The 14931-nt window shown below is 58.9% G+C and overlaps 1 protein-coding gene across 1 annotated transcript; it reads right to left on the bottom strand.

The window, feature by feature from the left end:
- Positions 1 to 2444: 2444 nt before the first annotated feature.
- On the bottom strand, positions 2445 to 9114 carry RASSF7 (Ras association domain family member 7). Its single transcript, XM_075162932.1, has 5 exons — positions 7833 to 9114; positions 6741 to 7645; positions 5574 to 5742; positions 4787 to 4897; positions 2445 to 4144 (listed from the first exon to the last, which is right to left on the bottom strand). The coding sequence occupies exons 1-5, from the start codon at positions 7933 to 7935 to the stop codon at positions 4113 to 4115; spliced, it is 1320 nt and encodes a 439-aa protein (XP_075019033.1). The 5' UTR covers positions 7936 to 9114; the 3' UTR covers positions 2445 to 4112.
- Between the last annotated feature and the right edge of the window lie 5817 nt (positions 9115 to 14931).

The following is a 14931-nucleotide window of genomic DNA, read 5'->3' as shown; positions in this document are numbered from 1 at the left end:
GCTTCCTCTAGTGCTTTATGATTTTTTTTTTTTCCCAGGGCAAGGTAGAATGCCTTTACCCCGAGACAAATAAAGGAAAAGCATCACAGGGAGAGCAGACACCGCTCCCTGCACGGACACGCAAGCCGGTTCAAATAGTTTCTCTTCTCCACCTGCAGTGAACTACCCTTGCAGGAGCTGCGCGCCCAGGAGCAAGCAGCGGAGCCTCTGTACGCCACTTGGGGAGCAAAACCAAGAGGCATTTTCTCCTCCAGTCATTCACACCTTTCCTTATGTAACTGGTGCTGAAGCGTGTGCTTTAAAAGCCGCTTGCCAAACCCAGGGGCTGGGAGGCAGCACGAATGCTTCCAGCGCTCTAGATGAAATTTAGTGGGGGGGGGCGAAAAACCAAACCCCAACACTGAGGAACTCGTACAAATCCACTACTGCGGACTGGGGGTGTTTCAAGCGTCTGCAGCTGTGCTGCCCTTGAGAAACCGGACGGGCCTGGGGCAGCGCTGGTGCCCTGGCCACCATCTGCGGAGGATGCCCGGCCTGACGAGCCGACACACTCCAGGGTAGGTGGGTGAGGAGCTGGGAGGCATTCTTCTTATGCAATATTAAAAAAAAAACCAAAAAAACCTGGGTAGTGCAGAGAAGAGAAGAGCCCCAGGGAGGCTGGAGGTGGCTGAATTACTCTCCTGAATGCTGCCTTGTGCTGACAGAGCCTGCAGGTAGCTTGCAGATTCATTTTATTTTAAAAAAAAAAAGGATGCTGGGACTGTTCGCCAGTGAAAAAGAGGTACATCCTCTGCATCGTGATTTTCGGGTGGCACTGGAGGTGGTGGTGAGAAGCATCTGAGGAGGGAGAAGCCCCGCGGCCCGTTCCCGCCCGCCGCAGGGCAGGAAGACGCTGCTCCGCGGCGCCCGAGGGACACGGCTCCCCGCTCGCTCAGGCGCGGCATCCTCGAGCCACCCGGTACGCTTGGATCCCTGCCTCGCCCGCGAGCCGCTTGTTCCCTCTCCAGTACGCGCCGTACGCTGGGCTTTTGGTTTGTTTTTTAAGGGAAAAACCAGTAATTTATTTGCTTTGTTTTAATCTCATAACAATGAGTAATTCCTTCCTACCGCCCTGTAGTGGCCTAGAAAAGGACAGCATCATCTCCACTGTAGCAAGAAGGCTTCTCCCAGGGCATAAAATTTTAATTAGGAACAATCACGCAGCCTTGAAATGGGAATTGTGAGCAGCAAAAAAGTCAAACCATCAATAAAATATTCAATGGCAGAAATGTATTATTGACACAGCCTTTAGAGCAGCTAAAAGCGGGAAGGGCGGGGGAGCCAGAGCGGGTATCGAGCTCGCCCGGTTAAATAACACGCAGGGACCTGTACGCTCGCCCTGCCATTGCACGCCCCCCGTGCCGGGAGGAATATAGGTCACCCGCGGGTGGGGAGTTTCCTAAGGTAATAAATGAGTTTGATTAACACCTCTCCCCCCACCGCAGTGTACACCATGGCAGGGGGGGAGGCGTTAATCAAAGCAATTTATTACCTTACGAAACACCGCTGCCTTTGCAGCAGCTGGGTGATGGTTTATAGGATACAAAATGAAAAAAATCCACAAAATACCCCAGCCTTAAGCCAAAAAAAAAAAAAAAAAAAAGAAGAGTTAACCCCCAGCCACGGTGCTCTCCCCAACCCCATGCCTGATTCTCAGACCTCGGTGGGGGGCACAGCCGAGTCTCCCATCCCACACAGGAGTTCCAAATCCTGCATCCCAGCCTCAGGGCATCAGCTGCAGGGTCAAAATCTGCTGTGATAGGTATTTTTTAAATCCTTTCCCCACCCCCCACCCTCCCAAGAAAGATGGGTGCTGGTTTGGCCTTTCAGATCATGGCTGAACAGAAGTAACCCGCAAAAATAATAATCAAATAATATATAAGCAGATGTGCAGGACAAAAGTCCCATGCAAAATCAGAGATTCAAATTAATTTTCTGCCCTGTTTTTCCCGGCGGGAGGTGCCATAAGCGATGACCTTTTTCTCTTTATTCCCATTTATTTTGCAGAAGGCAAAGTTACAAATGTAGCCCCAAAAATGAAACCCGCGGAGGTCAGTTTTTCAGGGCACGCGGAGGACTTCACGTAACATCCCTAAATCCGGCCATGTCCAAGGCAAGCGGGTTTTCTGAACCTGCTTGTCGGATGTTTTTCCCCCAAGCAGCATCGAGATGCTCTTTACGACCTCCATCACCCTCCCCTTCTCTTCTTAGCAAGGTGGAGCCTCATGTTAAAAGCAAGAGTCCAAAAAACGAGCGCAAGAAGCCCAACAAGCAAACAAGCAGGGGAGAAACTCCTCGATGGGGCCGCATGGAGCAAATGTATTTTTAACTCTTTTTTTCCCCCCCATGATTTTGGGGGGGGGACGACGACCCAAAACAAACACCCCACCCCCGATTCAAAAAAGACAACTCTGAAATTGCGTCTCCCTGCTGCGGCAGCTCTCCAGTCACAACCCGCTGCAGCGGCGCTCTCCCAACGAAGCAAAAACTTTAATCCTTCGGTATCACTTGACCAACCTGCCGGGCTGCGGCGGCACCTCGAAAATCGGCTTTGAGAGGGGCACGTCCCCGGGGGCCGGAGCCCAGCAGAGCCCCAGGGGCGAGGCGGATGGAGAGCAAGAGCTGACGTTCTCGCTTGCGCTTACCCAGGTGCGGACGGAGGGGCTTGAAGGCGAACGGGAGGTCTCCCCCCTACCTGCTCCCATTGCAGCCGAGCGCCATCCCCTTCGCCTCCTGTCCTAAAAACGCTCCCGGCTGCGGCTGTGCATTATTAAAACGCTGCCATGTTTCATCCCGGAGACAGCCGCTTTCTCGCTGGAGACAAGCTTCATCTGCTGGTTGTAAAGCACTTTGTGATTTAAAAAAAGAAAAAAAAAAAAAATACAAGAAAAAAAGAGCAGCCTGCGCGTAAGACGCATTCGGTCATAAAATACTTACAGCTTTAATTCGGCAAATGGAAAGAGATGGCTTGGGAATGAAAAGAGGCGGCCGCGGGGTGCGCAAACCGCTCGGAGGTGCCCGTTGGGCACCGGACCGGGAGCCGGTGGGGACGGCTCGCCCTGGGCCACAACAGCACGCTCACTTTGCTCAAATCCTTTCCTAAAGATTTATTGAAAATTGAAACCGCGGCACACAGGATTACATTCGTACGGGGAAAGCAGGGTTTGACGGCGAACACTGTGCCCGAGTCACATTTTTTGCATACGACGCATTGAAAACAGGCTCGGGGACCTCCTGGACAAACCCATCCCCTCCCCAAACCGCTTTGGTTTCGCAATTAAAATACAAGGCGACCCACTGGGACAGATGAACAAAAACCGAGAGTAACTACTGGCCATCAAGTGAAAAAAAAAAAATCAGTGAAATGTCCCCAAGAGCATTTCGGTCCTGCTCCCCACCCGCGCTGCCACCGGGGAAGGGCTCATTCTGCGATTTTTTTATTTGAAAAACAAGTTGAAAAATTAAGTGGATTTACGAAAAACAAGCCCCCGCTGTGTGTGTTCCCTGCTCCCTTAAAGCCTGGTCCGTGGCACCGTGGAAAGGGGGTTTCTACTACAGGTTTCTTATAATAATAAAAAAAGAGCGGGGGGGCACAAATCTGCCAGCGAAGAGGCCGTTTGTCACGGCCCCGCTTGCTGCCGCGAGGTGCTGTAAAACCCGTTCATTTGCTCCATCCAGGTGACCTCCGGGCAGGTCTGCACCGCAGCTTCGCTCCCCTAGTCAAAGGGGCGAGGACTTTTCCGAATGCACGATGGGGTCTTTTGAGGAGGCTACGCAGAACGGGAGCACCGCTGTTTTCTGTCGAATATAGAAAGCGCTTTTAAAAAAAAAAAAAAAAATATAGAAGGGGGTTGCTTCCATCCGCAGGGGAAGAGGGTTGCTTTGTGTTGTCGGTCTCTGGTTTTATTTTATAGTCTGTAAAAATACTCTGTCTGGCCGTCCACATCCATTCACAATATAAAGCAGTAAAAAATATATATATATCTATATATATATATCTATATATATATAATATGGTTTATTTATACAGTTACACTTGCAAGGCAAATCGATCCTCCGCTGGCCGGGCCCTTCTACCTCCAGATGCTCTGCCTGGTTGATACGACTGCAAGACAAGACAAAACCAGCCTGAGCGACCCCATCCCGACTGGGAGGCGGACACGCAGACGCCACAGCATCTGGCGAGACGGGGACGGACGTTTCGGGCCGCGAGGAGGACGGCAGTAGGGTTTTGCTGAGGGGATGGTGGCGTGGGTGGGAATGGGGTGCCGGGATGCGGGCGGCATCGCCACGGTGGGCAGGGACATCACAGCTTTTGCTGCACCCGAAAACGTGGGGAAAAAGGGTCACGGGAGGTGGAGAGGGTTTTGGGGTGAACTGGTCCCCAAGATAGAGCAAGAGTGACTCCTGTAAAAGACGGGGGAGCCAAATCCTCCCTGTCTTAACCCTATCAAGGTCTTAGCCCCGGGGCTGCGGGGCGGCAGGCGAGGGGATGAGGAGCATCCTCCGCAGCTCCCGGCAGGGCAGAGCCGGGCCGCCAGCGTGCGAGCCCCTGGCAGCAGAGCGGAGGCTGCCGGGGTGTGAGCTTTGCTCTTCCTAATGGCATCTATAAATAGCTCCGGCCTCCCGCTCCCAGCGCACGCTCGCTCTCTGCAGCCCGTTTTGGGCAGCAAAAGCCTCTCCCTCCTTCCCACACATCCTCCCCAGCCCCGCTCGCGCTCCCGGGGGCCCGCTGGGACGTACGCACCCTCGGGGTTCAGGCTGGACACCAGGGGCTCCGGCAGGGTCCTGGGATGGCCGAGGAGCTGCTTGGTGCTGGCCCGGGGAGGCGAGTCAACGCTGGCGGTGGGAGGAAAACCTACGGGATGGGGGAAAAAAACCGCCTGGCTCAGGCAGGGCTCGCGCCTCCCGCGCTCGCCGGGCACGGCCGCTGCGGTGGAAGGCACCACGTCAGCCTCTCCGGGCGCTCCGGAGGAGAAACGAACCGGGTCCCTGTTTTCCCCCATCCCCTTCCACACGAGCCCCCCGCTGCCTCCTCTCGTCCCTGCGAGGATGAGGACGCGGTCCCGGGCACCACGCTCGCCCTTCCCTTGCCAAACACAAAGAGGGCACCGGCGGCCGGAGCCCATCCCCACCAGCCCGCAGCCCCGGGGGCTGACGCTGGCCCTCAGCCGCCTGCTTTTTGCCGCCGCCGCGGCGCGCAGCAACGCTTGCGAAGGAAAGCTCCCTGCGGCTGCCCCAGCCCCAAAAGCAGCAACGCAGGATCCGACCCCTGAGCACAGCTACGAGCAGCCCCGAGGCTTCAGCGGGGAGGAGGAAGGAGCCTCAGGGCTGGCAAACCTCAGAGACCCCCCCGCCCCGGGGTGGTGAGCGACGGCCGCGCCAGCACCAAAACCCCGTCCTTGCTGCCTAACCTCAGCACCCGGGGCGGAACCGGCCAGCTTTGGGGCCGACCCCCTCGGCGGGGGAGGCGGGGAGCGGGCAGGGGTCCCGCGGAGCAGCCCCCGCGGCCGAGCCGGCGGCAGCGTGCTGACCTCCGTTTCTCCGGCAGGCTGGCAGCTCGCGCGGGCTCGGCTCCGGCTGGGCGTCCTCCTCGGACCTGGCCTGCAGGACGGTCACTGTGGCCCCCGTCTGCTGAATAAACTGCTGCAAATTACACTGCCTCAGCTCCTTATTTAACTCCTCCAGCTCTTGGGTCTGGGCCTGCAAAACACACACCGAGGAGGGGGACAGGGTGAGCCGCATGTCCCCCCCCATGCCCCAAAACCAGCTGGCGTACCCCCCGCCCCGGGCCGCTGCCCTAGCTGGGGCTCACCCGGCCGGCGCCGGCGGCGGGGACCTCGGGGGTACCGCGGCTGGGCCGCCCCTCTCCGAGGGCCTGCGGGAAGGAGGGTGCCCGGGCGGCGGGGACGAGGAAGGCGTTTGTTTTGGGAACGGCCCTGCTTTGCCGCGTCTCCACAAGAGGGTGCGAGCAGCCGTCAAGCGGCGGCCGCCGCGGTGCTGGGAGACGCCGGACGCAAACGAGATGCTCAAGAGGGAACGCTGGAAGCATGGCCACCCCGGGGAAGGGCGGCTACCACCACCTGGCTGGGCAAAAGCTTCTCCCTTTTGCTCCAAAGGGCACCCAGTGGGCGCAGGGCGGGCACCATGCAGCGCCTGGGCCCCCCGATGCTGGGGGGCCAGGAGAGGCAAGCCGGGGGGCATCACGGCTCGGCCCCACAGCTGCCAGCTCGCCGCCGCGCAGCCCCCCGTGATGAGCCCCAGCCCCTGCACGGGGGTCAAAAGGCTTTGTGCACAGGCACCGGGGTCCTACGCGATCCCCCTCCGCGACGCCTTTATCCAAGACAACATCGACCCTCGCGCCGACGCCGCTGATCCCGCGCATGGACCATGCGCTCCAGCACCACATCGGTGCCAGGGCAGGGCGATGCTGAGCTCCCCGTGCCCCGGCCAGCAGCAGCCCCAGCCCAGACGCAGCTTGCACAGAGCGAGGGACCCTGCGGTGGCCGGGTAAGAGCGGTGGTGTCCCCACGACAGCGGTCGCTGCCGCTGAGCCACCTCCGTGCACCCAGCCCCACGCTCACCAGCCAGGTGAGGCAGGACCAACCCCACTCAACCCATCGGCCCAGCTGGAAAGCTGGTCCCACCCCCTCCCGAAGGTCCCACCACCCCATGGGGTGGCTCAACCTGGTGCTACCTACCTGCAGGTTCCTTTCAGCTTCCTCCAGGGCCTTCTCCACGCTGGCCAGGTTGCTCTCCAGCTGGCTGCCTTGCTTGACCTTGGCCTCCAGGTCCCTTTTCATCTTGGTGGCCATGTCCTCCAGCTCTGTGGAGCTGGGCACAGGGGTCTCCTTCCCCCTCTTGGCCCTCTCGGCCATCTCCCACTGGATCTCCTCTTGCAGGGCTTCGGTTCGGGCGCTCAGCTCATAGATCCTCTGGGTGTACTCCTCCAGGCTGGCCCGCAGGCTCCTCACCCGCTCCTGCCGCTCCCGCTCACACTCCTTCTCCAGCCGGAGCTCGCTCTGCCAAAACTCCTCCTCGCCCAGCTCCGTCTCGTTCCTCCGCACCAGGTGCTCCAGGTAGAGGATCTCGTCCTCCTGGCCGGCGAGCCGGCCGCGCTCCCAGAGCCGTAGGTCCGTCTCCAGGGTGTCCCCGTGGGCCTCCAAGGAATGCAGCTGCTCCTGCTGCCGCAGCACCCTCCGAAACAGCTCCTCCTTGGAGGGCTGGACACCCCCACCGCCCTCCAAGTCCATCCCTTCCCGCGCTTGGTGCCTCCAGCGGCTCACGGCGAAGGGGTCGCCGGAGCCTGTAGGACCCAAATTGAAGGTCATGGATTTTTTCGGTTCCCGGGAACGGGGCGCATCCGTGCCGGCGGGCCTGGGCTTGATGGGCAAGCTGGCCCGGATGAACGTCCTCTCGGGGGCTTGGGGAGCACCCTCCGAGGAGGGCCTCTCGGCCACGCTGGGGCCCGTCCGCCGCAGGACGAACTGCACGTCGTTGGCATACTGCCCGCACTTGGCCAGCGACTCCAGGGGACACTCCAGCGGCAGCAGCTGCCGCTCCTTCTCCCGCAGCTTCTGCACCAGCACGTAGCGGCCCGTCTGACCTGCCGGGAGGAGGCCAGCACGTCAGATGGGGAAAGCCACCCCACGGGCAGCGGCTGGTGATGTCCCCCCCCTACCCCAGAGCAGGACCCCCCCCCACCCGAGGGCTCTCCTCTTCCTGGGAAGCACCTGCAGATGGGGCAACCCCTCGGCAGATGCCTCCAGCCCCGGCAGGTGGGGATGGCTCACCGATGGCCCGCGCCAGGGCGATGACCACTTCTTGGCAGGTGGTTTGCTCCGAGACGCCGCAGACGACCCTCTGGATCCCGTCCACCCAGACCTTCAGCTCCATCCCCGCGGCTGCCGGGCCTCAGGCGCGCTGGGTCATCGCAGGAGGGGCTGCCTGCGGAGGGGGGGGGGAAAGAAACAAGGTTTCCACCCCAAGCCGCTAACGAGGAATACGAGATGCTTTAAGAGCGGCGTCATTAAGTCGGCATCCCATAAGGTGCGCCCTAGACCAAGCTTGCTGCCGCCCTCCATCCACCTCTGCGGCTCTCCCTGCGCGCGGATTGCATTTTTGTTGATATTATTAAAACGCTGATGTTCATCTGCAAAAAAAAAAAAAAACAAAAACAAAACAAAAAAAAAAACCCAAACCAACCTCTTTTTTTGGCTTTTTTTGCTCGTGTCTGAGCAGCGGGTCCAAATCTTCCCGTGGTGGGAAATGATGGGGTTTCTGTGCCTGCATGGTGCCCAGAAGATGATGCCCAGGTTATTTCTGCTGCGAGTGCAGACTTTTAATGGGTTTGCTGGACTTTCACTGTGATTTCTCTGACCATTTGGCAGCGCAGCACCGGGGGATTTTCCAAACAATATTGGAAAAGGTGGAGAAACTGCCGGCTGCCCACCCTCGCAACGGGATATTGAGAGAAAGTGCAGATAACGCACATTTTAATCCATTTACCTCCATCTCAATTTATCGGAGGGGGATTAAGAAATTAAAATAAAGCCACTTTCTGCACAAAAACGTGACCGAAGGTGGAGTTTGGGAGGGAGAGCCAGGCAAGAACGCCCGCGGCAAAGCCCGGGCTCCCGGGGGATGCTCTGCCCAACACCGGGGCCCAGCCCGGCTCCCACCCGGCGGTTGCTTCTCCTTTGTTAAAATAACACCCATTAGCCCGGGCACACCCAACTCCTGCCTCTTCCAGCAGCTCAACAACTGCGACCGTCTTTAAAAAAAAAAAAAAAAATTAAGTACAAGCTGTAAAGAACTCAAATATTTGAGCTTACGGTGTTTTCAAACACCACGCAAAGAAAAATGTATCTTTTTTTCCCCCCTATAACACCGTTTTTTCTAGCATCAGGCTTGTCTGAAAGCCCCGTATATAGGAAATTTCCAGCCCCTGCGTCCAGAGGGTCCCAAACCGCTTCCCCGACCTAACCCGCCCGGTCGCAGCCTCTCCGTCCCCCAGCTCCAGCTCTCCCAAGTTTGCAGCCGGGCTGGAGAAAGCTCGTCCTGGGGTTAAACGCCGCTTCTTGCTTGTTTTTTGTCGCCTGCTTGAGTAATCAAAGGGAGGGCTCGAAGGGTCCCACCTCTGGCGACGAGGGATTTCAGCCGTGGTGCGAGACAGGCGAGGAGAAACCGGGGAAGATGCGGCTTGGCGAGGCCGCTCCCCACGGGTGCCGGGTCCCGTCGGTGCCACCCCCCTGCCCACCCCCAAAACGTGGGCACGGAGCGGCCGCCGCGAATACCTCGGTGCTGAGCTCATGTTTGCCTTGGCTGGGTGGCCAGGGAAAACCGGTAGGGGTGAAGGGCACCTTGGGCTCGGCCGACCTCCCTGTGAGCCCAAAACCACTAAAATTTGCAAGTTTTAGCCCAATTCCATTTCAAAGCTGGGTTTTGGCACCGCTCCCCTCACCCCGTGCATTCAAGGCTGCAACCAGCCCCCGGCACGGAGCAAAGTCCAGGCGCTGCCGCGGCACCACCCAGCTCACCCCGAAGCCACCGTCCCCCCCCCCCGCCGCAGCACCCTAATGCCAAATTTGGGGTGGCAACGCACCCTGGGGAGCATCGCTCCCACCCCGGCTAGCACCGAACCCGGCTTCCCCTGCCCCGACCCCGCGGGGAGGTCAGGAGCTTAAAAACAAATAAGGAAAAAAAAAAAACCAAACCACCCAGCCGGTTGAGTCGTGCCGCGCAGCCTCACCTCGCCCCAGAAATCCAGCGGTTGCCGAACGCTGCGGGGTGCGGGAGCGGGATGGCCGCCGGTCCCAGAGACCTGTTGGGGTTCAAACCCAGCACCAAGCTCCGGCCCCGCCTGCCCCGGCAATCATTTACCGGCAGCCAGCGCGCGGCACAGCACCGCCAAACAGCGGGGAGCGGCGGCGGCTTTCCTCCCCGTCGGGGGGAAGCCCCCGCAAAAAGCAGCCGGTGCATCCGCCGCAGCCCCCAGCACCCCAAAATCCAATCGTTTTTATTATTATTTCCTTAAATCCCTGCACGCGCAGGGGATCCCCGTTAACTGATCGCTCGCCGTAACCCCTGGGGTTTTTGGGGGTCACCGCCCCCAGCTCGCTGCCCCTTCTTCTCTGCCCCCTTGCACAGAGGTGGTAAATAGGGCTGGGGGCTGCTCCCCCCTCGCCCCTTCTGAGGTCGGGATCAGCTCCCCCCAGCCCACCCAAACCAGCCCGGCTGCTTCCCCCAAAGCCCTGGGCTCCCAGAGGAGCTGACGGGATGAAGGCAGCTCATCCTCATCTGGGGGGGACCAGCGATGCTCCTCGCACCCCCCAGTCCCTGCTCACAGCAGCAGCATCTCGTCCCCAATATCCCACCGCCCCAGCGTCACCCTGCTTCAAAAACAAAAAAACCCACCCTAAAAAGCACCAGGCAATACACCCCAAGACCCGCACCTCGCCCCCGGCACCTCCTCCGCCGCAGCCCCAGTTCTTTACCATCACTCCTAAAAAAAAAAAAAAAAAAAAAAAAAAAAGTCAGCAGCTGAGGGGTGGTGTCATTGCAAATAAGACCCCCCCGCCCCCCTGCTTTAATTAGCGGCTGCCTTCGTTACACTACCAGGTAGCGAAAAGGGCTTTTTTTTGTTTGGTTTTTTTTTTTTTTTGGGGTGAGAACCACTTTTCTTGGGGAAGAAGTGCTTCTCGGCGGGAGGGGGGTTGTGGGCATTCGCCCAGGAGGGCACTGGGAGCAGAGGTGCCGGCAGCTGCCGGGCCCTGCCGGCTGCCCCAGACCCGGCACCGGGAAGCGAGCAGGTGGCTACCGGCGCCAGGACGCGACCGCCGCTCCCAAAAGCCGCTCTCGTTTTATTCTTAGCCCACCCCCTCCGCACCGCTAGGGATTTCCAAGTCATTTTTATTGGGAGCAGATTAACAAAGTGACTAATTTTCTGCTCCTTTCCCCATGCGAAGGGCCCTAAAATTGAAGGTAGGGATGATTCACGCTACGACTTCACCAAATTCCGTAACTGGAGTTGGAATTTCAAATGCTGACACTAAAAAAAAAAAATAAAAAAAGAATTAAAAAAAAATTAACAATCTCAGATCTTGCAGCTTTATGTTGTTTCCTGGCGCTGCCGTCTCCCAGCCTCCCCGAAGCTGTCGGGCTGAAGGGAGAGGAGGCGAAGCCGCGTTTCGGCACGTGCGGGAGGATGCACGTTTTGCGCGGCTCCTGCGAATCGCCATCCTGATGGCTGCCGGGACCCGCCGGGGTTCGGTGATCTCCCCGGACCTGAAATAATACGCGGCCAGCAAAGAAAACTGGCCAGTCACCCTCCCTCCAGAAGCGAGGACGGCCACCGACTTGCAGCCCCCTCCCTGCGTCTCCCGCAGGGACGCTGGAGCTGAATCCTTCCAGCCAAGGATTGCAAACACTTTGCAAGTGCCTTTCTCCCACATTTTGCCACACACAAGACAAAAAAAAAAAAGAAAAAAAAAAATCCGTTAGGAAAAAACCCACCAATTTTGCACCCAACAGCAAGGCCAGCTGCACCCCAAATCCCAAAGCACCCCAAACGCCTCTCAGCTGCGCCCCAAGCGCCTCTGCCAGAGCTCCCAACAAGCACCGCCTGGGACCGGCGTGAAGGTTTGGAGCCGAGCATCCCTCCAGCACCGAGGTTTCACCCGTTTTTGGGGGTTCGCTTGCCTCCCTCGCTACGTCCACCCCCGGCGGGGAGCTGGGGCCGGGGCCGGGCAGGCAGGAGAGCAGCAGCACCGGGAGACTTCCCAGCAAACCTAATTAAAACTGCAAAAAGCCAGAAGACGTAGCCTTCCAGGTCAGGGTTTGGGCTGGGGTAGGGTTCTAAAGACTCATAATTAATAAATAAAGATGTGGAGATTTGTACTTGAGAGCAGGCTATGACGAGCCCACCGTCCAAGGAGGACCAAGGTGTCCACGGGGACCAGCGGCTCTGCATCCCTTTGGATGTGCTCCGGCGGGATGCTGGGGTACTCTCGGTCATTTCATTCCTGTTTTGAACCTGACCCTCTCGCTCCTCTCCCGCCCGATGCCGGGGGGGAGATGCTCATCGTGCGGACACACGAGTGGAAAAAAAGAAAACCTCCAACACGTGAGTAAACAGCAAGCGGCGAGGGGAGGGGAGGAGCGGCCCCGTGCCGCCGTCGCCATCCCGCATGCCGGAGTGCTGGCAGGCTGGCCGTGACTCACCGCCCCGGATCAGCTGCTGCGGTGACGCATCCAGCAGCTATTTAATGCTTCCTGAGGTCCCTCCCTGCCCCAAGCACTGGGCCCAGCTCCTGGGCATCGAAGGCTGGAGGTGGTACTTGCCCGCGTGCCGAAAGCCTCTGGTGGGACAGAAGCCTCCCCGTTACGCAGGTGTGGAGAGGTGACCCAACGTGGAGATGATCCCCGGGGAACTGAAGCCTCCTGAGGCGCTCATCCTGCAGCAGGTTGGAGGGGACGGGCTGTGGTCCAGGCTCCCCTCCGGCCCACCGACAGTGTCCTCCTGCCTCGGGTCCCTCTTTTGGAGCGGCATCACCTGCCCTCGGCTGGGGTGGTGCAGGGATAGAGCAGCTCTGCTGGGCTTTCCATGCCTTGTCCATCCCAGGCCAGAAGGTGACGCCATGGTCAAAAGTTGAGGCCATGGCCAAGGGTTGACACCACTGGCAGGTCCAACGCTGGGCAAAGACCAGCCATGGCAAGGCTTGACGCTGTGGCTCTTCCTGAGCTGGCAGGTCCCACGCTGGGTGGAGATGACCAGCCATGGCAAGGCTTGACGCTGTGGCTCTTCCTGAGCTGGCAGGTCCCACGCTGGGTGGAGATGACCATCCACGGCTCTGAACGGGCTGTCCGTGCAGCAGACTCCAGCGACCACCGATGGTCACTGCCACTGCAGCAGGGAGCATCAGGCAAAGCCCTGCCCGCAGCCACGTGCTGCAGGACCTTTCCACGGTGCCATGCTTGTCCTGAGGATGCTGGCCCCAGGATCCTGAAGGGACACCATCTCCTGGCCTGGTGCAAAGCAGCCAAGAGGGCCACCTACCAAAGAGGTCATTGTCCTCTCCTGCAGCGTGGGGGCAGGACACAGGCGCAGGGCTCCAGCCCGAGGCAGCAAATGGGTTACTTCACCCCCGCACAAAGAGCTGACAGGGGTTAAACGAGCTCAAGAGGTGACGAACGAGTCCTACCAGAGCAGTCACAGCCCAGAGAGGCAGCTCTTCATCCTTCCGCCGTCACAGGGCGGGTGTGCAAGCGTTACTCACCCCCCAGGCCCGTCGAAGCCACCAGCTCTTACGCAAGGCGGCCGCAAGCACCCAGGAGCAAGGAAGCAGCAGGCACAGGGCTCTAATTCACACCCAAGCGGCTTATTTAGGGGTGGCCATAATAGTCCCCGCATCCTTGGTCCGCCCATCACGCCCTGTCCAGCTCGCTGCTCTGCCACGGTGTGCCTGACAGCAAGCCCTAAAAATCAGCAAATTACTGAAATCGGTAATTTCGAAGCCGCTTTGCTCTCCTCCTTCAGACTGGAGAAACCCCAGCTGGGGCCAGGGATAACCACTGCAAACGTACCCCGAAGGTACGGCTCTACCAGAGGCGCGCGGGTGGATCCCAGCCCACACGCGCCCCCGGGCTCCGATAGCAAGCGGCTTCTGCTGGGGGCATCTCACGATGCGTTAAGGCACGCGCGGCGCCTGCGGGAGTTACAGCCATGTTTCAAGGGCTTTTTGCACCCAAAGGAGATCGAAGGGCCAAGACCAGGAAAACAGTCCCGTGGCACTTGCGTCGCTCAAGAGCTGAAGCATCACTTGAAGCCACAGACCAGCGCCGAAGTCCCCCCACACCCCAAGGGGGAGGTGTCCCACACGTTGGGATCTTGCAGGAACTGCACAGAGAGACAGATTTCGGGAGAGCCACAAGCACCACGCCAGCAACCCCCCATTAAGAGCAAAATAGAGGCTTGGGGATTTTCTGTTCCACTTCCTCCCCAAAATTACAGACCCGCGCTAACATGCCTGGGGTGTACCGGCGAGGCTGGCCGATGCCAAGCAGGGCAGGAAGAGCCGGGGACAAATCCTGCCCCAGGGCTGCGACGCGGGATGGGGATGGGCCTCGGGGTGACGGCCTTCGGCAGGGATTTAGGGGAGGGAGGCTCACGCCCAAGCTTTTGGGTCTGCTACAGCATCGGATCCACACGAAGGCTTCAGAAACAGCACTGGGAAGGAGCTGGGGAACTTTTTTCCCCCCTCTTAAACAAGCCAAGATCTGTGGCCACAGCAGGCCAGCGTCGAGAGTCGTGCTGAAACATCAAGGATCGCGGGCAGCGATGACGTTTCGGGGCTGTTTGCTAGCCAGTCCGCCCCGCAGATGAACAACCAACCGAAAGCTCATTATAAATTAAAAGAACCAAAAAAAACCCCCTCCACCGACTGCACACGCTCACATTACAGCGTTTCAGCCTGGAAGGGGAAGGATCGTCTTCCTCACCTTAATGCATCGTGTTTCTCCCTTGCAGCACCAATGGTTACCGTCCAGAGGGGGAGAAGAGCTGGCGAGTAAAGTCTGCCGTGAAGATGAAGGTTTGCAAGGGAAACATTAGCAGCCCTGCTACTGCTGTCACCATTACCACCAACCCCGGACGCGCAAGTGAAGAGCGGCTTCATGAAAGCCGCTGAGAGTAAATTCATAGTTTCTTCTCCAGGGGGCGAAGCAAAATTAGCAACAACGTGTAGATTAGAGAGGAAAGAGGGAAGGCTCTTGCACTGCCACGCTCCTTTTTTCCTTGTGCAATTGAACCCACGCGGCTGCCGAGCCCAGGAGGAGCTGGGGAAGTATTTAGGTGTCCAGCTCCCAGCAGAGGGGCAAGGCTGAGTCCAGGTG

Source organism: Calonectris borealis, chromosome 14 (genome assembly GCF_964195595.1).
Source record: "Calonectris borealis chromosome 14, bCalBor7.hap1.2, whole genome shotgun sequence".
Classification (NCBI taxonomy): Eukaryota; Metazoa; Chordata; class Aves; order Procellariiformes; family Procellariidae; genus Calonectris; species Calonectris borealis.
The sequence above is the reverse complement of the archived record's forward strand: the minus strand, read 5'-3'. Positions and strand labels throughout refer to the sequence as shown.

What these genes read in the sequence shown, in the direction of transcription:
- RASSF7 (XM_075162932.1), bottom strand. Translation starts at nt 7,935, where the DNA reads ATGGAGCTGAAGGTCTGGGTGGACGGGATCCAGAGGGTCGTCTGCGGC. An exon ending in AAGCTGAAAGGAACCTGCAG is followed by an intron (nt 5,743 to 6,740) that starts GTAGGTAGCACC and finishes TGTGTTTTGCAG; the next exon opens with GCCCAGACCCAAGAGCTGGA. An exon ending in AGCCTGCCGGAGAAACGGAG is followed by an intron (nt 4,898 to 5,573) that starts GTCAGCACGCTG and finishes CCCATCCCGTAG; the next exon opens with GTTTTCCTCCCACCGCCAGC.